At 41.0% G+C, this 24961-nt stretch overlaps 1 protein-coding gene across 1 annotated transcript in view; it reads left to right on the top strand.

The window, feature by feature from the left end:
- The window catches only part of FMO5 (flavin containing dimethylaniline monoxygenase 5), a gene marked incomplete at its 3' end in the record, with an annotated part of 36015 nt that extends 16235 nt beyond the window's left edge, over window positions 1-19780 (top strand). The window contains exons 5-8 of the mRNA XM_080692279.1: window positions 3787-3986; window positions 7214-7566; window positions 16010-16082; window positions 19432-19780. Of these exons, the coding sequence (XP_080548405.1) occupies window positions 3787-3986; window positions 7214-7566; window positions 16010-16082; window positions 19432-19780 (975 nt within the window). The remainder of the gene's footprint in view (window positions 1-3786; window positions 3987-7213; window positions 7567-16009; window positions 16083-19431) is intronic.
- Between the last annotated feature and the right edge of the window lie 5181 nt (window positions 19781-24961).

The following is a 24961-nucleotide window of genomic DNA, read 5'->3' on the forward strand; positions in this document are numbered from 1 at the left end:
CATGCTGTGGCCATTGTGAAACTTTACACTCACAGATGGTAGGTGGATTTTCCTCTTCACTCCCCAACTGGAAAAAAGAAGCAATCTAATCTTTCCAACAAGCTTTCTCAGTGAGTAGAGAGCGTCCACCTGGAGGCACATGCAAGCAGCTCGTGGAAGCACAAACAGCGTTCACTCTAATAGAATTTCGATTTCCTTGCTTGGGTTTCTGTTTTGTTTTGTGTTTTAGCTTCTGTATCACAGATTTTTGAGCCAGGAAGAAAGTGTCTTTACTGTAAACTCCTAGAAAAAGACATCTCATTATTATATTTTGTTATCCTCAGTGAGTCCTAACTTAATGGCAATTAGGTAAATGCTTAATTGTTTCTCGGTACTTGTTATGCTGTGCTTCTCTATGAATGTACTGCAAATTATTATTACTTTTTTTGTGGTACTGGGGGTGGAACCCAGAGGTTTTCTACCTCCTAAAATAGGGCCCTAAAATAGGGCTATAATCCCAGCCCTGTTTTTTAAATATTTTCTTTGGAAACAGGGTCTCACTAAGTTGCTGAGAGCCTCACTCAGCAGCTGAGGCTGCCTTCGAACCTCCGCGATCCTCCTGTCTCAGCCTCCCAAGCGCGGGGATGACAAGCGTGCGCCACCACGCCCGGCTCAAATTATTATTTTATGTAGATGCTTAATACTATCATTTTGTTAAATGGCCCATATGTAGCAATTCTGTTTGAAGACACTTCTTAGTACAGTTTTAATCTGTCACCACAAAAGTGATGATTTCCTATGTTGGTCTATGAGTTAATTCCAGGAACAGTATTAGGAAGTAATTAATTCTATACAGAAGTAAGAGGAAAACATGGGTGAACGTTATGGGAAAAGAGTGTACAGGGCAGGTAGTGGGAGCGTACAGGAGACGCTTCTTCCCTGTCTTGCCTGATCTCAAGGTCATTTCGGAGGGAGCTGGGCCTTACCGCAGGGGCCTTACCCGCACTGGGGAGTTACAGAGTGCCCAGGAAGAGTGTTGAGGTTGGAGGTGAAGCCTGGGGAGGTGTGCAGCAAGAGCTACATCTGCAGAGCAGGCGCAGCACTGTCACGGCGGTCCTGCAGGCACTCAGCCTCATTTGCTTTACATATTAGATTATATTTATGGGAAGTTGTGTGCAAGTTGAAACCTTTTCATGAGTCTATACATTTTAAGGAATCAGGAAGTTTTGGTATAATTCCTTTGGTTAATGCTTTTGTGAAGAAAAAAATATCCTTTTCTCATGAGATTAATTTCATGTAAGATTATATTGATTAAATAATTTTCATTACTTATTTTCTTATAAAGCCAGCCTTGAAGGCATATTTTTGCTTAATACAAGGTCTAGATGGAAAAATTGAAATAATAAGTTTGATAGCCATTAGGCACTTATTTGGTGCTTACTGTCTACCACACTTTTTTTTTTTTTTTTTTTTGGTGGTACTGGGGTTCCCGGAAGCCCTTCTACATTCGGGCTACACTCCCAGACCTAGTTTATACTTTTTTATTTTTGGAAACAGGGTCTCTTAAGCCAGCGTGGCTGGCTTCGAACCAGCGCGATCGTCCTGTCTCTGCCTCCCAAGCGCAGGGATTACAAGCGTGCGCCACCATGCCCGGCACTACCACACCTTTTATAAATATAATATTAAATTCTCACAGCAGCATTGTGAGATGTGTATTGTTGTCATTATATAATAAATAGGGAACTTTTAAATTAAGGTTCTCAGCGTTAACCTGCTCGTTAAAAGTTATATATCCCACATATAAAGCCGTTTGACTCCTGAGGCCGGGCATGCTCCTTCAGCTGTGACCTGTAAAGCACTTCATTATGATAGTGCTTAAATGGCCACCTTTAAGAGTGTGTATATGAAGGAAAGGATCATCTACTGTAGACAGGCAGCTTGTTATAAGAGAGCGGAGACAAAAGACCATGAAGCAATGCACTCATCTGTCTTAGAGCTCCAGAAACCAACTCCAAAGGTTGAGTAATGTAGAAAAAGTAGTGATACTTTTGCCTGGGAATTGAATATCAAACCTTAATCAGTTCCAAACATGGAATTTTAGCTGGGAAAAGGCAGGAAAAGACTGACCAACTTCCTACAGTGCTACTTGTTATCTTACTTTTCTTCCCTTTACACAATAATAACAATAACAAAAATTTCTTAAGTACAGGCTTGGGAGTCATTCAAATGTAGGTTGGAAATTCAGTTTTCTCAACCTATTCATCCTCTTTACACCTCTCAGCCATAAGATAGGGAGAGTTGTAACCTTCTCAAGAGATTGTGTTGATTAATAATACAAAGGGCTTATGGCTCGTGCCTGCAATCCCAGCTATTTGGAAGGCTAAAGAAGGGAATTGCAAATTTGGAGCCAGGCTGGCAACTTAGCAAAACTCCGACTCACAATTAAAAATAAGCTGAAGATGTAGCTCAGTGGTAGAATGCTTTCCTAGCATGTTTAATGCATGGGTTTGATTTCCAGCACCAAAAAAAATAAACATATGTATAAAAAGGACTTACTATAATGAAAGTGATAATGATGTGTTAGGGAGACTAACGGATGTACAGATACACCTCCCACATCATTGTAAATCAGAAATAGAGGGGTTTTAAAAATAATAACGTAGCCGGGCGTGGTGGTGCACGCTTGTAATTCCCACGCTTGGGAGGTGGAGACCGGAGGATCACGTTGGTTCGGAGCCAGCCTCACTGGCTTAAGAGACCCTGTTTCCAAATAAAAAATATAAAATAGGTCTGGGAGTGTAGCCCAGAGATAGAAGGGCTTTTAGGAACCCCAGTACCGCCAAAATCATCATCATCATCATCATCATCATCATCATCATCAATGTAGACAATGTCAGCGGCAAAAGATGGGGGCAGAGGTGGATTAAGCACCTCCAGTGGCTTTCAACTTCACCATTTGACAGGTGGTAAGTGCTAAGGAAGTTCAGAGGCTGAAGAGAAAGTGATCAGCCTGACAGGCGAGCAGAGTTCTCATTGTCATCGCCCATGATGTCCTCGTTATCCTGATCCTAGGAGGATTAAGAGGAGAGAGGGTTTTGAACAGAAATGGAGGGCTGGATTGCAGCAAGACATATTCTTGGACAGTGAATAAACCAATTTAATTATAAATGTAGTGCTTGGGAAGGAAAATGTCAGGACTTTAATATATATGTGTGTGTGTGTGTGTGTGTGTGTGTGTGTGTGTGTATACTTTTATTGGTGCATTATAGGACAGAACTTTTTTTTGGTGGTGGTACTGGGGTTCCTGGAAACCCTTCTACCTCCAGGCTATACTCCCAGACCTATTTTTATATATTTTTATTTGGAAACAGGGTCTCTGAAGCCAGCAAGGCTGGCTTCGATCCTGCGCGATCCTCCTATCTCCACCTCCCAAGTGTGGGGATTACAAGTGTGTGCCACCACGCCCAGCTAGGACAGAACTTTTTTAAGAGACTGTATGGGACTAAAAAGCCAGATTAGCCGGGCATGGTGGTGTACGCTTGTAATCCCAGAATTTGAGAGGCTGAAACAGGAGAATCATGATTCACGGACAGCCTTCGCTACTTAGTGAGGCCCTTTACAACTCAGTGAGACCCTGTTTCAAAATAAAGAATAAAAAAATAGCGCTGGAGGCGTAGCTTGGAGGTAGAATGTTTCTGGGTTCCATCCCTAGTACTGCCAAATAAATAAATAAATAGCCAGATTAATGAGTTTGAGCTTAGTCTTGTGAGCCAGAACGAAAGTTAAACAATGTCTCCCACACCGCAGGTATTCCTCAGCACCAGGAGAGGGGCTTGGATCCTAAATCGTGTAGGGAGCCATGGATATCCTTTTGATGTGGTGCAGTCTTCTCGACTTAAATATTTTTTGTCAAAGATGTGTGGTCCAACACTATCAAGTGCGTATTTGGAAAACATGATGAATAAAAGATTTGATCATGCAATGTTTGGCCTGAAGCCTAAACACAGGTATGTTCCCAGGCAGGAATGGAGTTGGTAATGACCAAGCAGAAGAATAAAACTGTTCACACAGGCTAATAGCAGAGCTACCTCTACCCAGACATTAAGTAAATCCATAGACTCTAAAGTTAGACCAGGGTCTGCTATGGATTTTCAGTCTATTCTCCTTGGCATCATGAATCATTTTCTCCTTTCCCCAAGGAAGTTCTTTTTGTATGATCTCCAACAGTAGCAAAGTGGCAGCAGAGGGCAGGGCATTATTCATGCATTCACCCAACAAACAGTGGGTACCTGTTGTGTGCCAGGAGGTATACTGGGCATGAAATGCAGTCGGAAAAGACACAATGGTGATACTAATACAAATAATAACACCTTTTTGAGGACTTCCTAAAAGACAAGCACGGTTTTAAATGAGTTACTTGTGTTATCTCATTTAATCCTCAAAATAGCCCTAGAGGTTAGTACTATTTTGGTGTTCATTTTGCAGATAAAATTCGAGACTTAGAGCAACTAAGTGATTTGTTCAAGGTCCAAACAGTATTAAATAGCAGACTACAGGGATGGATCTTGCCTTAAATACACTGGTGAGAAGAAAGAATATGATCAGGTAGTGCAGAAGTTACATATATTCCCTAGGAAAAAGGGCACTCTCCTAGAAAACCAGAACAGGCTTATTGTACTTAACATGATGAAATCCATCATCTAAAATACTGGCATACTAAAACTTCCAGTTATCCCAATGATATTCTTTATAGATTTTTTTCTTCTTCTAAACCTAGAATCCTGAAATGTATCAATTATACCATTGTCTTTAATTACCATTTCTTTTTAATCTTTTTAAATCTGAAATAATTCTCCATTCCTCTGTGTGTGTGTGTGTGTGTGTGTGTGTGTGTGTGTGTGTGTGAATGGAGAATTGAACTCAGGTGCATTCTACCTCTGACCTACATTCCCAGCCCTTTTTTATTTCGAAGCAGGGTTTTGCTAAGTTGTGGGTCTCACTAAATTGCTATTACTGAACTCAAAATTGTGATCTCCTGTCTCATCCTTTCAAATACTGGGATTATAGGCATGCATCACCACGTCTAAATTCCATGTCTTTTTTTTTTTTTGACATGGACCTTTGTCTTCTTTCTTTCTTCCTGTCTTTCTTTTCCTTTAAAGACATTTTTTTCATTCTAAAGGCATTTTTATTATAAAGCTACTTTCCCATTGAAATTAACCTGCAGAATGATAATTATACAGTGTTCTCCAACAGTCTTTCACCCAGTTAATTTAGCGTGCATATCTTTTGTAATTGCAAAACAAATTGAGGTTTTATGGAGTAATAAAAGATAGCCAAGTATATGGGGTTATGACATAGCATCCTAATTACACATGTGATGTCTTCGAATAGCAAGAAGCAGATTGTACCCCAAGGCCTGCACAGAGATTGGTGGAGTTAGACTACCTGGCAGAGGTGAAAGAGGGCTTGAATACAGCACCAGCCTCATCAGATGTTGAAGCCATTGTATGCTCTATTTAAATAAAAATGTTCAGGCCAGGCGTGGTGGCACACGCTTGTAATCCTCGTGCTTGGGAGGTGGAGACAGGAGGATCTCACAGGTTTGAAGCCAGCCTCGCTGGCTTAAGAGACCTGTTTCCAAGTAAAAGAAAAATACAAAATAGGTCTGGGAGTGTAGCCCGGACACAGAAGGGCTTCCAGGAACCCCAGTACCACCAAAAATAAACAAATAAATAAATAAATAAATAAGTTCGAAATGAATACAATCCAAAGCCACTCAGATTTTAAGCAAGTGAGTGACATAATAATTTATCTTAGAATAAGCATTCTGAAGATGTTATATGAGGGGATATGCAGGGAGCCCTTAAGATTGCTATGCCAGTCCAGGTTAGATGGATTTTCAGGGAGAAAGAGCAAAGGCTTGGTGAGAAAATACAAGACAGATCTGTGGCTTGGAAATGTATGCGGCTCATGGTATGGTTAGTGTAAAAGAGGAGATAGAGAGAAATAGGTGAAAAATATAAGGTTGGAATACAGAATAGAATCTACCTAAAGGTCATTAAAAAGTCAAAGAAAATTAAATCCAGAAAATCAGGAATTAGATTAAACATGTAATATTCCTAAGGCTTGGTCAGGAGGATGATGGGGTGAGGATTCTCAAGAGCCTACTAAATTAGGATTCAGGAATTAAGACTTTTTAAAAAAAAATACTGGAAACCCGTTTTATTTATTTATTTTGGCACCCTTATCCTATGCCATCCCTAGGAAACACTACTTGGCAAGTCCAAAGCATCCTAAGGGAGATGGTAGAAAACCACTTTGATATAAATTCTGCGACCCTAGGCTGTATGACACTGGGCAAGCTGCTTGACCTCTCCAGGGCTCAGTTTCCTCATCCGTACAGCCTGGCTCATGATGCCTGTTCTGCTTTCTCATAGAGTTTGTGAGAGAATCAGATGAGTGAAGCCGAGTGTGCTGGCGCACACTTGTATTCCCATTACTTTGGAGGCTAAGACTGGAGGATTGCAGGTTCATGGTCAGCCTCAGCTACTTAGTGAGCCTCTCCACAACTTAGTGAGACTCTGTTTCAAAATAATAATGAAGAAAAATTATAAATTTAAAAATGAAAAAAAATGGGGTGTAGCTCAGAGGCAGAATGCACCTGGGTTCAATCCCCAGGACCTCAAAAAATCAGACAAGTGGGTGCACAGAAAATCATTTTGCAAACTCTAAATTGCTATACACATGCCATATATTACACAGTTTGGGAAATGATGGTCTAAGTCTACCTCTTGGTCCTTTGGAATCAGAAGTAGGACTGAACGGAATGTTGACAGCCCAGACATACAGATATTTGGGTAGAAACAATTGACTTACGGCCTTGTCGTATACCACAGAGCATGACTGTCACCGGAGGAGCACATAGGCACTCCTCAAGTAAGACTCTGCTTCCTTCACTCCAGTACCCTCCCATTGCAATGCCATCGGGGGCATGACTTCTGCCCCCACGCTGGTATAAAGCAGACCTTTCCTACATTCCACAGACTAAGGGGAAACCACTGGTATACTGTTATTATTTAATGACCCCCACCAACGCAGATTTTTACTTTCGTGGTACTGATTTCTTCTTTTTCCGCTCTCGCTCCCCTTCTTCCCTCCCTCCCTTCTCCTCTCCTCCTTTCTCGTGGCCACTCTCATTTCTCCCTTTTTTCTTCTTTATTACTGTTCACAGAGCTCTGAGCCAGCATCCAACAGTGAATGATGATCTACCAAACCGTATCATTTCTGGCTCTGTGAAGGTGAAAGGGAATGTGAAGGAATTCACGGAGACAGCGGCCATATTTGAGGATGGCTCCAGAGAGGATGACATTGATGCTGTTATCTTTGCCACCGGCTATAGCTTTTCTTTTCCTTTTCTGGATGATTCTGTCAAAGTGGTCAAGAACAAGATATCCCTGTATAAAAAAGTGTTCCCCACTAACCTGGAAAAGCCAACTCTCGCAATCATAGGCTTGATTCAGCCCTTGGGAGCTATCATGCCCATTGCAGAGCTCCAGGGACGATGGGCCGTTCAGATATTTAAAGGTAAGTGACTACGCAAATTGATGACTGTTACTTGGTGATATGTTTATGTTCATGCTTTTGAATAGCCAGAGACAGTGTGTATGAGTGACATATTATTTGCATAATATCCTGACACAAAGTTAGTAATGAAGTTTTTTTTTTCAAGGTAATTTAAAATACTATTAGTAGTAATCTAAATTTCTATTTAGACTCACAGACATGCCTCAAAATCCCCTGGGAATTTTTTCCAATTGTGGCATGCTTTGATTTCATTCCTGTTGAAGCTGTTTTAATTAAATAGTCTGGTATAGGGCAGGCATAAGATCTCTGAGAAGGACGTTCTCCCAGATGATTCCTGTGTGTACTCCAGAGTAGAATTCACTCATCCAGCTTATAAACAGCTGGCATATGTTTGTTAAGCAAGAGAATTTCATCTTTTATTACAGAGAATGTCAAATGTAAAAAGTGGTTTGACTTAATTTCATCCAAAACGTAAATTCCAGAATGTAGATTATTCTACCTTTTAAATCCTCACTTCCCACCGGGCGTGGTGGCGCTACCTTTTAAATCCTCACTTCCCACCGGGCGTGGTGGCGCACGCTTGTAATCCCCACACTTGGGAGGCGGAGATAGAAGGATCGCGCATGATCAAAGCCAGCCGTGCTGGCTTAAGAGACCCTGTTTTCAAATAAAAATATAAAAAACAGGGGTCTGGGGGTATAGCCCGGAGGTAGATGGGTTTCCAGGAACCCCAGTACCACCAATAAATAAATAAATAAATAAATAAATAAATAAATAAATAAATAAATAAATCCTTGCTTCCCCCATTTATGTCTCTTCTTTCAGCTTTCTTTAGGAGGACATGGGAAAAAACTTTGGAGTTTAGGATAATAGGTTTGAGATGAGTCAACAATGAGTAGAACAATGAGGCTTCCAAAAGGCTTGATTACATGTAGCATCTTCAAAAGATTATAATGTTGCCAGCTGTGGTGGCACACATCTATAATCCCAATACTTGAAAGCCTGAGACGGGAAGATCACAGACCTTTTAGAGGCCAGCTTCAGCAACTTAATGAGACGCTGTTATAAAGTAAAAAATAAAAAGGCTGGAAGGGTAGCTCAGAGGGAGAATGAATGTCCCATGTGTTCAATTCCTAGTACCAAAAAAAATATATATATATATAATGTCCTACAACATCATAAGTATCAAACTTCAACTGGTCATACCACACCTAAAGATATTATAAAAGTGAAGCTGGAATCACTGAATCAGGAGAGAAATACGAATGGTTTAAGGGATTTGAGAATATACCCTTAGAAGAACAGATGAAATTGCTGGAGAAGACAAGACTTGGGGGAGACAGAGTTTTCTTCAGATACTTGAAGATATAGCTCATGGAACAAGGAATCAGTTAAATTCAGTATAGCTCCAAAGGGTCAAATGAGAACCAAAAGTAAGATCTTGAGGGTCACATAATAATCAGCTCACCATTTTTTTTTTCAATATTGGGGATTGAACCCAGTAGCATTCTACCTGCAAGCTATACCCCCAGCCCTATTTTTTTTTTATTTTGAAACAGGGTCTCATTAAGTTGCAGAGGACCTCACTAAGTAGCTGAGGCTGTCCTCAAACCTGTGACCCTCTTGCCCCAGCCTCCTGCCATGCCCATTATGCCCAGCCTTCAGTTTACCATTAAAAACCAAAACAAAATATTTTTCTATCAGCCAGTGCCATTTCAAGATGGAACAGGTTGCCTCTGAATTGATGAGTAATCCAAGCCCAATAGGTAAAGACTACCAAATACCTAGATGGCCATTAGGACAGAGGAGTATGGAGTAGCCGGAAGCCGCAGAATAGAGAGAAACCAGACTACCCTTAAGGTTCTTTCTAAAGAACAGTCTTAGCAGGGAGTGGTGGTGCACACTTGTAAACCCAGTACTTGGGAGGGCGAGACAGGAGGATCCAGGCTGAGGATCTATCCTCGGCTACTTAGTGAGGCCCTCCCCTCTGCGACTTAGTGAGACCCTGTTTCAAAATAAAATAATAAATAATAAGGCTAGGGGTGTAGCTGAGTAGAGTGCCCTTGGGTTCCACCTCCAGTACCGCAAAGTAAGACAGTCTGGTTCTATGATTGTTGCAATAAAATGTATGATCATTATTAGTGTTCAATTAAAACTATTCAGATATTTTGTTGGAATTATCACTTCACTAGACAAGATTATTCTTGCCTAGTGAAGACCTTCATGGTAGTGGGGAAAGAAAGATACAGTGATATGAGACTTGGCTGATCAAAAACCTTTCCAAATTTCTGTCACTTCTCAGTTCCTCCTGGTCTGTTGGTATGTCCTGTACTATTTGAGAGTACTGGACCAGCAATCAAATGCAGTAGCCTATTAGGTTGGCTTAACTCTAGTCATATTAAGTACATCTTTCCCTTAAGTAAAGTTAAGTAAAGGGCGAAAATTTCATTAAAACAAGCCATGGCATCCTGGAACTTTTTTTTTTTTTTTTGGTGGTACTGGGGTTCCTAGAAGCCCTTCTACCTCCGGGCTACACTCCCAGACCTATTTTATATATTTTTTTTTAAATTTGGAAACAGGGTCTCTTAAGCCAGCAAGGCTGACTCCGAACCAGCACGATCCTCCTACCTCCGCCTACCAGGCGCGGGGATTATAAGCGTGCGCCACCACGCCCGGTGGCATCCTGGGATATTTTAAGCCACTGGGACTCTTTTCCAGAGCCAAATGAACTCCTAAGAGGAATAGGGGAAATGAGTAATTAGGAAGACTCTGGATTATAGCCGTGGGTCAGGAGATTTTTAGGAAAAATGTATGTAACTCCCAGCTTCCTTTGGTAATAGAAGCGTACTGCTCATTCCTCTAGCTTTTGTCCAATACCTAGAAAGGATGGAATTATCAGAAGAATCCCTAAGACTTTACCAAACTTCCAACAGGATCCCTGAGTTTTTTATTTTCTCTGTGGCATACCTGCATATTTGCCAAATTCTTATCTTTCTCATCTCTGAATTTGACCTTTGCTGTGCCAATAGAAGCCCCTAGGATTAGTTTCTCTTAGTCTTTCTTTCATGGCTTCTCCACTCAGCTTGGCCCCATCCCTGGCTGTCCTCCCTACCAAGTCCCATTTCCCCCCTCTGTTCTCTGGAATTACTGCTCTGTTGTCTAGAAGATGTTCCACCCTTTCCTAGAACACTGAGCCCACTTCCTTGCCTTGAATGAAACCTAGTTTCTTTGTTTTTGCCTCTTTTGCAGCCCTTACAAATGTTCTTTCATCTAGCAACTTTCTTTCCTTGAAAACCTTACCAAGAGCCATGTGGGGTGGCACATGCCTGTAATCCTATTAGGCTGAGATGGAGTATCGAAGGTTCAAGGACAGCCTTGGCAACTTAATGAGACCCTGTTTCAAAAACAAAAAAAAAATAAAAAGGTCTGGAGGTTTAACTTGGTATAACTTGAAGGTAGAATGCCCCTGGGTTCAATCTCTAGTACCAAAAAAAAAAAAAAAAAAATGATAGCAAGTTATAACAAGTCTCTGAATCACAAGAAGGCTAGGATAGCATTCAAGTTCCTCTACAAACTGAATATAATCTGCTTTTTCAGGCCCATACTTTGGTAGTCTTTACCACCCATCTTGCAGGCTTCTAGAAGCACTGAATGACTTACCCACTAAACAGCAAACACAGCAGGTACCCTCATACCTAGTGCTTCTGCTTCCACTAGTCTCTCCTCTTAGTAGGTCCTTTCTTTACTTCTTTTATACAGAGATGGCCTTTATGCATAGTACAAAGGCATCCTGTACTAGTACATGGAAAGCTTTTCAAAGAATCTTGTTTGTCTTTCTCTTCCAAGTCTAGACCAATGCCTAGCACATAGGAAGTGCCTAATAAATGTTTGTTCAAACACATACCAGTTTGGCCTAGAGGTAAATAAAGCTCTCTGTGGTATAGTAAAACTTCTTATCTGACGATCTCAGCTAATCGACTACTTTGAACAACTTCTAGTCATGTTAAAAAGCAAGACTGCATAGCGGACACTACTTGTTACATGGTCCTGTCAAGGAAGGTTGCTGCTGCAGGCAGCTACCAAAAAGAAGTCTCTTGCACAAAAATGACTGTAGCAGAGTCAGATGTGATAATATGGAGGAAATTATATTTGGGTGGTTGGAGAAGAGACAGCTTGACAATTCTCCTGTCCATCGGCAGCTGCAATTTCCTTTTCTAGAAACTTTAAATAAGGTATCATAGAAGATGCTTAGACACAGAAGCTAGTAAAATGTCACGAGTTAGCCGGGCGTGGTGGCGCACACTTGTAATCCCCGCGCTTGGGACGCTGAGACAGGAGGATCACACAGGTTCGAAGCCAGCCTTAGCTACTTAAAGAGGCTGAGCAACTTAGTGAGACCCTGTTTCCAAATAAAGTATAAAAATAGGTCTGTGAGCATAGCCTGGGGGTAGAAAAGCCCCTGGGGCTCCACACTCAGTACCACCAAAAAAAAAAAAAAAAAAAAAAAATCGGGCTGAGGGTGTAGCTCGGAGGTAGAATATCCTGGATTCCATCCCCAGGACCGAAAAAAAAAAAAAAAAAAAAAAAAATCATGAGTTAAGATAGGGAAGGACAGTGACCAACTTAAGAGCAAGGAAGGGTTAAACAGAGATGACATCAAAGAACACACTATTGATTTCATCAGGTCCCTTGGAATTTGTCCACTTGCAGACAGTCCACCCAGCCAAATCCTGTGCACTCAGCTTGAGATAGTCTAAGATGTTAATCTCAGTGTGTAGTTCTAAGATTTAGATAGCTCTTGACAGGCCTGGAGTGGAGGGGCAGGATGGCAGCCAAATCCCTTTCGTAACATGGTCTTTATACTGAAATGTGCAGCAGCATGTCTGGGTTGCAGAAAACTAGGATTACACAACTACAACCTGCCTTAGGCCTGAGAGTGGCCTGAAAGGACGACTTCCATAGAACTATAATTCCAGCTATTTTCCTTCCCACCTTGTCTTGGTACCCTTGAAAAGGGAACTTCAGTTCCTCACCATTCTCCAGCAGAGTTCCTCAGTTAACATTTACTGGTCTCTCAGTGCATAACAGGCACTCTTCTAGGTGCTGGAGATGCAAACATGACCACACAGAAAGTCCCTATTTCCATGACTCCCAAGAGTTATGGAAAGAAGACAGATAAGTAAGCAGACTCTTAGGTATGTCCACTGATGCCACAGGTAGTCACTGTACCCTAAACAGATGCTCCAGTAGCAAGGTACAAGAGTGGCTCTGGAATCAGTGGACAGTAAGTCCCCAGTCTCCCACAGCTACACACTTAAGAGGACACAGAAACCTTGACTATAAGAGGGAGAAAAAGTATCAATATTATGCAAAGTTGGGGGAAATTACAGAGTAAATAAAGTTCTAGGGACTGCAAGAACTCAAGAAGATTGAAAAGTAATGTTGAGAATTAAAGAAAATGAAGGTAGAGATATTCATGGAAGAAAGATCAAGAAATCCTTGGGTATCATGTGTGTTTGTGTTTAACAGAGAACCACTAAGGATTTTAACTGGGAGAGGAGAAGTAAAGTCAGATCTGTGATTTAGAATATGTGTTAGTGGGGGACGGGGAAGTAGATCAGTCAAGATAGCCTGTGGTCAAGGTTCAAGAATTCATGAGGCCTTTAAACCAAAATAATGGTCATCTAAAGGAGTAAGAGGAGACAAACTGGAATGAAATTTCACAGGTACATTTGAAATAATTTGGTAACAGAATGCATGATGGGAATAATAGAGAAAAATCTGCCCAGAGGCTGTGGCTACTAATATAAATCGGGAATAAAAGAGGGGTAAAACGATAAGAAGGAGGGAGATAAGAAATATGCTACAAATAACATGCATCTAAGCAAGGAAATACTGCAAGAACAGAATTACTTGAGTGAGAATGGATCACAGGATATTGTACATATTTTTGTCTATCTAATTTATACAGATTTTTGTTATTGTTGTTTTTATGAATTGGCTCCTTCTCATGGCCAAAAAACAGAAATCCTCCTTTATAACATTTCTCGATGATAAAAATAAAATTTGTGGTGGTACTTTGAGAAATAATTTAGAAATCAACTCTCAAAATGTGTTTCTTGAGCATCTAGAGATCTTTGATCAATCTCTTGAAGCATTTCCATGTTACTTGCATTTATAAGTAGTAATTCTTATGAATAAAATGTGAAAACACAGAGAAACACAAAGACTAAGTCCTGTGTTTCAAGAGAAGCACATCACAATAGTTACTGGAGGATTCAATTGTGATATATTTGTACTTGCATGTAACATAATTTGATCCATTTCACTCCCCAGAACCTCCCCTTTCCTCTACCACTGATGCCCTTCCTCTACTCTACTGGTCTCCCTTTTATTTTCTTGAGGTTCATCCCCACCTCATCCTTTTTTGCTATAGCTTCCACCTAAGAAAGAAACATACACAGCCCTTGACTTTCCAAGACTGGCTTATTTCACTTAACACAATGTTTTCTAGTTCCATACATTTTCCTGCAAATGACATAATTTTGTTCTTTTTTATGGCTGATATGTTCTAGAATGTTGTGGAGTAACACTTTAGGATTAGATGTGACTAAAATTTTCTTTCTCTCTCTTTTTTTTGTCCTCCTCCTCTTCCTCCTTTTTTCTCCTTTTCTTCCCTTTTCTCCTCCTCCTCCTCCTCCTCCTCCTCCTCCTCCTCCTCCTCCTCCTCCTTCTTCTCCTTCTTCTCTCTCTCTCTCTCTCCTCTCTCTCTCTCTCTCTCTCTCTCTCTCTCTCTCTCTCTCTCTCTCTCTCTCCCTCCCTCCCCCTCCCTCCCTCCCTCCCTCTCTCATAGTGGATATTAAACTCAGGGGCATTCTACCTCCAAACTACATCCCCAGCTCTTTTTGGTTTTTGTTTGAAACACGGTCTTACTAGGTTACTAAGAGGCTCACTAAGTTGTGGAAGCTGGCCTCAAACCTGAGGTCTCTGCCTACCATGTACTGGGATTACACGCATGTGTCGCCACACCTGGCTGTCACTAAATTTTTTTGCATGGCACAGGCTACATATCTGGGCATAAGGCTAATTGAACTAGAATTGTTTGTATTGGCTTAAAATACTATTCTGCCTTTGTCTACCCATGTCCTTGATGTTAAATCCTATTAACAGAACTGTTTGTATAATATTGCTTAAATTTATCTGTCATGATTGCGTATTATGAGTTGCCCTTGGCTTTATCCCCCACTCTTTTATTTGATAAGAGTTTAGAAAATAAGGCTTATCTTATCTTCCATAGGAATTGAGTGTAAAATATGATTGAGAGTTTATTTTTACATCCTTCTCCCTCTTTGGTATAAAACCTCGTTGTTATCAAGATACCTATTTAGGTGTGTCTCCTCACTCCCCTGACCTTTGGCTTTTAATTTTTAATTAATTAATTATTTATTTATTTTGCGGGTCTGGGGGTGGAACTCAGGGGCATTTGACCTCCAAGCTATACCCCCTGCCCTATTTTGTGTTCTTTATTTTGAAACAGGGTCTCACTGAGTTGCAGAGGCCTCACTAAGTAGCTGAGGCTGTCTGCGAACCGCGATCCTCCGGTCTCAGCCTCCCGAATGCTGGGATGACAAGTGTGCGCCACCACGCCCGGCTGGCTTTTTTATTTTTTGAGATGGGTCTACGTTGCTCAGGCTGGTCTCAAACTCCTGGACTCAAGCGATCCTCCAGCCTCAGCCTTCCGAGTGCCGGGACTGCAGGTGTGTCCCACCACGCCCAACTTGCCCTCAACTTTGTGCCTCATTTTTCATATGCTCTTAAAGCCATTCATCATTTCCCCCTTTTGATATCTCATTTCCCAATGCAAGGACCATGTTAGGGAGAAGGAGATATTGGTTGGAAGGCAGAGTAGGACAGAAATGTACCCAAGACAAAGCAGAATTGAGTAAGCTATATATGTTAATGCAGATGAGTAGATCTTCTCTGAAATGCCCAGTGTTTTAGACTTCTGATTTGGGTGTATTTGTATCTACATAATGAGTTATCTTGAGTAGGAGGTCCATGTCTGAACATGAAACTCACATTTTTTATATACACCTTGCACACGTAGCCAGAAGGCAACTTTACACAATAGTTTTTACACCTGTGTTTTGACTGTGACCTATCACATGAGAGCAGGTGTGGGATCTGTCTTGTGGGATCTTGTTGATGCTCAAAGAATATGGGATTCAGAGCATTTCAGATTTCTTATTTTTAGATTAGGGACATTCAAACTTGTATCATTACATTTTGGCAATGGTCAGAGCAGATGATTAAGCAAATTATAATCTGAGTACAGAAAATCATCCTGTATTTCTTTGAATTCTTCATAGCATAGTAATTTTTAATAAGATCATTATTCCTACCGAGATAATTTTACACACAAAATTTTAATTTTCCTTTTTAGGGCTAAAGAAATTGCCCTCACAAAGTGAAATGATGGCAGAAATAACTAAGACTCAAGAAAAAATGGCAAAAAGGTAAGAAATTCTCCCAGCTTACTTCCTCTACGTATTTATTAATGAGAACAATATTGTACTACTTTGGGCACATGTTTGTTTAAGGATTTAGATTAGATTTTCATGGAAGGGGGAATAATCATTTATGATAATAAAGTGTAAAAACAGTACCAGTAGTTTCAGTGTGGATGGGAAAGGAAGAGAAAGCTTAAGAAAAGTGCTTAAGTGTTTAGGGCCCAGAGAAATGTCTAAAGGAGACAGTCAGGCCTGTTAGCTTGAGAAGAACTACTTGCAGTGCTCCCGGAACTGCCGGAAGAGAGTAGAGTGACAGTGAATCAATGAGAGGTAGATAGAGTTGAACTTCAAATCTATACATAGATTTACAAATCTATGGTGACTGCTGGGTTGTCTGTCATTGGGCAAAAGCCCACACAGGTCACAGTGGCTCCTGGTGTGGAAAGTCACGTGCTTTTGGAACGTGGTAACATTAGCTGCTGAGTGCTTTGGTGAATATAGTGATTTAGCAGTCTGAACTCCAGAACTTGAGCTTAATTCTCGGGTTGTTTTTATTTGGACAAAGTGATTGATTGTTCCAAGGACAAAAGGAGTTTTCTGCAACTAATTCTACTAGCATACCTCACCCCATCTCCTTGGAAGAAGAACTAAGTTTTTATTTAACCTTGTACTCTTACATGGTAATCTTACACAGTAGTTTTAGTGCACCTGTACTTTGTCTGTGACTTATCACATGAGATCAGGTGTACTCTTGGAACCTTACAAGGTTAAATAAACCCAGGTGTTCTCCTAGTTTCCTCCTTCCTTTTACTGCCAAACACCTAGAGTCAAGTTTCAGCATCCTGTGCTCTCGAGCCTCACCCTTGGCTTCCTCCTAGGCCCCTGAATTTTAGCTCCCCTTTGCACTTCCCCCCATGAAGGTCCTTCCCCAGCAACTTTAGATTCCTCCCTCGAACTACTGAGGTTGGCATTTTTAAACATTCTTCCTTCTTGTAGAACTTTCTTTCCTTTCTTTTCCGGCCCTGAACAATCTCATTTAATGATCTCATTAAACTTTTCTGCTGCTTCTTTTCTTTTTAGTTATCTTTGTCTAACCACCTCTGTCTATGATGAGCCCAAGGATATAATCTCACCTTTCTTGGGGGTCAACTTTGTACACACATTGAGCATTTCATACACATAGAGTTTACTTAATTTTCACAACAACTTTGCAAAGCAGGAACTAGTGAATTCCTTTTGTGAAACCTTCGTGAATATGCCAGCTCTTTTTTGTTATTGTTTGGGCACTATGGGTTGAATCCAGGTACATCATACCACTGAACCACATCCCAGACCTTTTTAATTTTATTTATTTATTAACTTTTTTATTTATTGTGGAACTAGTGGTTGACCCCAGAGGCATTCTACCTCCAAGCTATACCCCCAGCCCTTTTTTTCTTAATTTGGAAACAGGGTCTCACTAGGTTGATGAGAGTTTCACTACTTACTGAGGCTGTTCTTGAACCTGCAATCCTCTGGTTTCAGCCTCTCAAGTACAGAGATTACAAATGTTTGCCAGCACGCCTGGCTTTTAATTTTTATTTTGAAGCTGAGTCTTGCTAATAAGTTCCTGTCTCAGTCTCCTAATTACTAGATTACAGGTGTGTGCCACTGTGCCTGACATGAATACACTAGTTTGTGATCGATTACTATAGAATACATAAATGCTTACAAACCCTTGAGCTAACAATCTCCAGAAAGGAAGGCATTCAAAATCTGTCTCCTTTCTTCTAGACTCTAATCCTACTGAATAAATTCTCGCTTGACCACCTGGAATTCCATCTTATCCTTCTGCCTCAAATTTATTTTCTATCATTGTCCCTTTCCCGATCTTCATTTTGGATTCGTCATCTTGATTAGCTTAATTCAGCTTTTCTCTTACTTTCTGTCCCACTGCTTTCTCACTGGCTCCTCCCCTTCTTACCCTCCCCTCTTTGTAGAAAGTAAAAAGTGAAAGTCTCCTGTTAGCTCCCCAAATACCACTCCTTCTACACACCACACTGTTGATCACATTTCCCCCTAACAAGTCTTTTTAGCTCGTCACGTCTGCACTTGGCACACTCATCCCATCTTGCTTCATCTGGAGGGCCATTTCCTCTGGTGGGATACGTCACCCTCCCTCCTCCTTTGAGGATTCCATATTACACTGGTCCTGGGAAGCCCTGCTCTGTGGAAAAGCCCCCACTCCTTCACCCCACTGCCCTCAACATAAATGAGTGTGCCCTGTTTGAGAACGTTTTGTGGTGAGGTCTCTTTCGCCATGCCAGAGCCCTCCATGTCTGGACCCTCTCTGCCTGCCTGTCTCCACTCCTGCTCTAACCGTATAGGCAATGTCCATGAATATTGTCTGCCCATTCCTGTTTTATAGCTTCAGTCTCTGCTCACCTGATTTCGAATATTTTTCTCTTTGTTCTCATCTTATTTATGCCTCTTATATCCTTCTAGAACCTATTTTTAAAATTATTTTATTGGTGTATTGAAACTATGCATCTTAGGGAAGTTCGAGGTGTTTAAAAAAAACCATGCACACAGGTCTTTGTGTATTTCCCTACACATCTCACTTGCTCCATCTCCTCCCTCCCCAACTTGTAAATTAATACAACCACTATGGAGATCAGTATGTGTGTTCCTTAAAAAACTAGGAATGGAACCATCATATGATTCTGTTATACCATTCCTCAGTATCTTTCCTACAGAACTAAAGTCAGAATGCAATGATAACATGCATACTCATGTTTGTACAGCACAATAGCTAAATTATAGAACCAACGCTGGTGTCCATCAGCAGATCAAGGACATAATTATTACAGCCCATTTTATTTATTTATTTATTTATATTTTTATTTTTTGGTGGTACTGGGGTTCCTGGAAGCCCTTCTACCTCCAGGCTACACTCCCAGATCTATTTTTACATTTTTATTTGGAAACAGGGTCTCCTAAGCCAACGCACGCAGCTGGCTTCAAACCTGCGCGATCCTCCTGTCTCTGCCTCCCAAGCGCAGGGATTACAAGCATGCATCACCACGCCTGGCTTACAGCCCATTTCAAACTATGCTCTTTCTACATTTCTATTTAGCAGTCAAAACCCACAATATTTAGTAAAAGCCATATATCTTCCGTTTCATGTATTTCTGTCTTCTCTACTCTCCTTAGATTATAAGATCATTTAGGGTAATGACAAATGTCTTATCTTTCTTCCTATTCTCCTCAGTCAGTTCTTATCCCAGTTTCAAGCCAATAGCGGGTCCTCAGAAAGCACTGACGAATCCATTGACTGACTTGTTGATAGGCCATGACTTCTGTCTCTCTGTGTTAGGTATGTGGAGAGCCAACGCCACACAATTCAGGGAGACTACGTAGAAACCATGGAAGAGCTCGCTGATTTGGTGGGGGTCAGGCCCAATCTCCTGTCTCTGGCCTTCACTGACCCCAAGCTGGCATTACATCTATTATTCGGACCCTGTACTCCACCTCAGTATCGTCTACAGGGCCCTGGGAAGTGGGCTGGGGCTCGCAAAACGGTCATCACCACGGAAGAGCGTATCAGGAAGCCTCTGGAGACGAGAGTAATTGAAAAAGATCATTCCCTGGCTTCGACAGTGACAGTGGGCACCTTTATTATGCTAGCTGTTGTTTTCTTTGCTATAATGTTAGCTTATTTTTAGATGTCCCATCATCAATGCCCTGATTCACTTTTTCCTACAGTAAAATTCCAGTTCTTTTTTTATTTGTATTGATTCATCTCTTGACCCATCACTTTTTCTTTCCAATAATTCCTAGACTGTGAGCTGAGGTACTTTTTCAGTCATCTTTATATTGAGTCATTTGCAGAGTTCATGACATGTGGTGTGGTAATCCATTTAATAAAGGCTTATTGTTTATCAAATGCTATGACTCTTAAGTCAGCATGAATAAAAAATGGCTGACTCCATGTAGCTCTTCTGATAGGAGTTGGTCTATTAGAAGCTCCCTCTATTTTGCTTGTATGTAATATTATAACTAAATGTATATTTTCTGAGCAATAAAAGAAATAATGGTCTTATGCTGTGTGTATCAAAAACAAGACATTTAATACCTGAGACATTTTGTTTTACTTGCAACTCATTAATGGACCGATAGCTGGTCATTGTTACTCCTTTTTTTCTAAGCAACAACTTTACTTTCTTAATAAAGAAACTGTTCATAGCTTTCTAGGCTCGTGGTCATTTTAATATTTTAGCATCTGCAAATAGGTTTTACTTGGTTGAGAAATTTGGGATTTTAAAGTAGCTTTCCTAAGAGCTAGGCGTGGTGGCACACACCTGTAATCTCAATACTTGGGAGGCCGAGACACGAGGATTGCAGGTTTGAAGCCAGCCTCAGCAGATAGTGAGGATCTCAGCAACTTGAGACCCTGTTTCCAGATAAAATATAAAATAGGTCTGGAGGGGTAGCATGGAGGTAGAAGGCCCCTGGGTTCCATCCCTGTACTACAAAAAAAAAAAAAAAGGTAGCTGTCCTATATATATTTTTTTTGATCTCTTAGTTCACGTATTAGGATCCAACCAGACTGTCACTTAGGAAATAAGTAACTGCCAACTGCTGGAGTGTCATCTACAAATGTGATTTGAACTCATTGAATGTGACATGAGAGGTAGCAGTGGTTAACTCTTAAAAGAATTAGATCAAATAGTGAACAATAATAATCAGTGATTGAGGAGATTAAGGGGTACTTAACATTTTGAAATATTTCCGGGGCAAATGTTATTCCAGAAAATATTCTAGAACAGATCACTGATCTGAATCACTATGAGTCTTATGTTCTGTTGTGGTTTGAAACAGAAGCACCTCTCTATGATTTATTTATTCAATCAAATACAAAACTTAACAAATCAAGCTCTTAAGAAAGAGGGGTATATGTCTTCCTTGATCCTCACTGCCATTTATCTTTGCTTTCTCAAATTCCCCAGATCCTTTGAAGCACCCACAACCTCTCCTGGCTGTAGTTTTTACATACCCATTTTCTCCCCTTCATTCGCTGAAGATCTGAGCACCAGGCTCTATGCCTATCTCTATAGACATGACTCATCCTACAGTTGAGCATCTATGTAGGTGATACTTTTGCCAATCCAATGTACTAGTTAGGATTTAGGTTCAACTACATATTATAGAAAATACTCAAAAAACGACTTAAACAAGCTCAATGTGTATTTCTTTCTCATAAAAAGTCTGGAAATAGATAAATCTGAAATGGTATAATAGCTCCTTTTTCTGTTCAACTATCCTTAGTTACTACCTTGTCCAAGATGGCTAACGGAGCTCCAACCATTTTATGAATGTCCTACACAGAAGAAAGGAAAAATAGAAGAATGAAACACCGCTTTTAAGGAGACTAAAAAGAGGTTCAATATAACATTTCTACTTACATCTTACTGGAAGAATTTAATCACATATCGTGTGTGTGTGTGTGTGTGTGTGTGTTACTAGGGATTGAGCCCAGGGGCATTCTACCTCTGAGCTACACACCTATACCTATTTTTTATTCTTTATTTTGAAACAGGGTCTCACTAAGTTGCGGAGGGCCTAAGTAGCTGAGGCTGGCCGTGACCCCAGGTCCTCCCAAGTTCTGGGATTACAAGCATGTGTCAACATGCCCGGTAGTCATATATCTTTAGATACTAAGGAGACTAAGAAATGCATCTTTATACAATGTGTCAATGTCAAAAATCAAAGTTCTCTCGTTAAGGAGGAAGAGAAATGGATGCCAAGGTAGAACCCAACACTCTCCATCTCACCTTTTAGTCCAATGATTTCATGATCTGCCTCAGCCTCTCTCCTGACACCCATGATCATATCTAAGACACCATTACTGCTAATAACGGCAATGCCACTGAAATCTCAATGTGAAACATCCTGTTCTCCAAAACCATCCCTCACCTTCTCAGCTCCTTCACTCTGGTACTCCAACATCACCAGTTCTTGGACCACAAGGGCCCTGTTTGCTGTCTTTACTTTCCAGCCTGCCTGGTCCAACACTATAATGCCAACCTGCTCTGTACTCCCAGCTCCTCTGCTGTCTTTCTGTTATTTATTTATTAATTTATTTTTATTGGTGCATTGTAGTACATAATCTTAATGGGGTACAATATGGTAGAAGCATACATGCACACATCACTCATTTAGCCCTTCCCCACTTCCAAACCCATTCCCTCTTCCCTCCTCTCTTCTCATGTGTTGTCTTAATGATTGACTTGATATGTTTGTGACTGTGCAGCATGTACTTTAGAAAATTCTCCTCTTCCTCCTCCCATCCCCCTTTTTCTTCATCTTTTCTTTCTCCTTCTTCATCTAGAGTTCTTCCTATGACCCTTTTCCTCCCTAACTTCTGAATATTAGGGAAAGCATCAGGTCTTACTTTTTGTGACTGACTAGTTTCACTTAGCATAATGTTCTCCAGTTCCATCCATTTCCCCACAAATAAGTAACTTTGTTCTTCTTTATGGCTGAGTAAAGTTCCATCCTGTACATATCCCACAGTTTTGTAATCCATTCATCTGTTGATGGACATCTTGGCTGGTTCCATAGTTTGGCTATGGTGAATTGTGCAGCTATGAACATAGATGCACATGCATTAGTTTGGTAGTTTGGTTTCCTTTCTTTTGGGTGAATACCCAGAAGCGGTATTGCTGGATCATATGGCAAGTTCATTCCCATTCTTCTGAGGATCCTCCATACTGTTTTCCAAAGTGGTTGCATTAATTTGCAATCCCACCAACAATGTATTAGAGTTCCCACTTCTCCACATCCTGTTGTTAGTGTTTCGAATGATTGCCATTCTAGTTGGAGTTAGTAAAATCTCAGGGTAGTTTTGATTTGCATCTCTCTGATTGCTAATAATGTTGAACATTTTTTTCATCATTTATTGGCCTTTTGAATTTCTTCTTTTGATATTAGTTCTCTATTGGAGGAGTAGGTGGCAAAAATCTCCCATTTTGTCAGCTCTCTGTTGAGGTTCTTTATAGTTTTCTTTGCTTTACAAAAGCTTTTCAGTTTAATTCAATCCCACCTATCGATCCTCCTTGTAATTTCTTGTAACCTGAACAATTTTCCATTCAAGATGGATCAAAGACTTGGAAATCAGACCAGAGACCTTGCAGCAGCACATGGGCACAGGTAAAACTTTCTCAACAAGACCCAAAAGGCACAAGAAATTAAAAGGAGGCTCTGCTGTCCTTTTGCATACTTGCTTGGTTAAACTTCTCCTTTGGTACGTGCCTGCACCCAGACAGTTACGTAGGATGAGACAAAAAGAGCTCACACTGAGTTGGCATGTCTTAAAGTCATAACCACAGCTTTCCCGCACCGTCTGCCATTCCTACTTTTCTGGTTGATTAATTCATACCTTCCAACTGCTCAAACCTCAGATGCTCTGTACCCTCTCACGACAGGCAGCTGCTTTTGACCTCTAAGAAAACAGAAGTCAGAATTGCTTAAGTCCATGGGAAAGACCAAATGAGTTGGGGTGTAGACAGGGAAAGGTAAGGATAATCACAAAGGAGGTACCTAGGAAGTCAAGAATTTGGAGGAGAAGCTGGACTTGGTAGCAAGTGCTTGCAATCCCAGTACTTGGGAGGCTGAGACAGGAGGCTAGCATGAGCAACTTAATGAGATCCTTTTCAAATCTCAAAGATAAATTAGGGCTGGGAGTGTAGCTCAGATGTAAAATGCCCCGGGGTTCGACCTGTAGAACTATAAGCGATACAATAAAAAGGGGGGGGGGGTGGGTGAGCAAGAAGTGGTGGTAACATTCAACCCTTTTCCCGCCCTTCTGTACCCTGCTTTGGTTAAGAGCCAGAGAATGATTTTATAAGGAACAGAACAAAGAGTGGGGAGCGGTATATGTCAGACTTCAGTGGATTTTCAACTTCATAGTATAAAAATGAACTTTCCAACAAACAAAGCTGCTCATTAGAAAGCATGGCTCTTGTGACTTGGGATTCCCCTCATTGCCTGCTTCCCCACCTCAAGTGGCGCCATCTTGTTAGAACCCTAGTAAAGCTGTGCTCATTGACCCTGACTCTGCAAATGGATATTGAAAGCTTTCTCTGTCCAAGGTTTGTGCAGAATATGGAAATTGAGCAATCTCGGGTTTGCTTTTTACCAGCTGAGCAGGCAGCCACTCCTGCTTTCCTGTGCTCTTGTTAAAGTGGAGATCTGATTTCCTACCTGGGATGGGATCGCTGCTCCTGCATTTCTAACACGCTCCAGGGTGCTGCTGGTCCTAAGATACATGTAGAATGCCCAAGGCCTCTAGCATGGAATGAGATATGCAGAGAATTATGATACAATCTAAGGATCTGTAAAGGTCTTGGAGTTGTCTTCATTATCACAGAATCCTGGATCCCTCCTGTACCACTACTGGGAATGGCCTAGGAAGATTTGAGAAAGCTATGATTATTATATTTCAAAAATCTGTGAAAGGACTTGATTTCTGCCTAAAAGCAGACAACTATTCCAATGTAAATTGACTGGAGAGGGGAGCTAGGGCTTCCTCTTTCTAAAAGACAGATCTGCACAATCTAGCTAGGATTGGTTTTGGGGAAACTTTCCTGGGGACCCATTAGGGTAGGAGGGGTCGACCTTCATGAAAGGAGACACCTTGCCACACCTTGCTGGGGGAGGAACCTTACCAGGATGTTTACTAGTCAGAATTACAGTAAACAAGATGGAGGTCATGGAAAGTCCAGTCCACGAGCTGTATTGGGGGTGGGGCATTCATTTGAACCAACCCCCCTTGCCATTCTGGCATGGGGCTGTAACTATCTTCTGTATTTCTATCTTTTTAATAAGCTTCTTTAAATCTTCAG

The sequence above is a fragment of the Muscardinus avellanarius genome, assembly GCF_963383645.1.
Source record: "Muscardinus avellanarius genome assembly, chromosome: 3".
NCBI lineage: Eukaryota > Metazoa > Chordata > Mammalia > Rodentia > Gliridae > Muscardinus > Muscardinus avellanarius.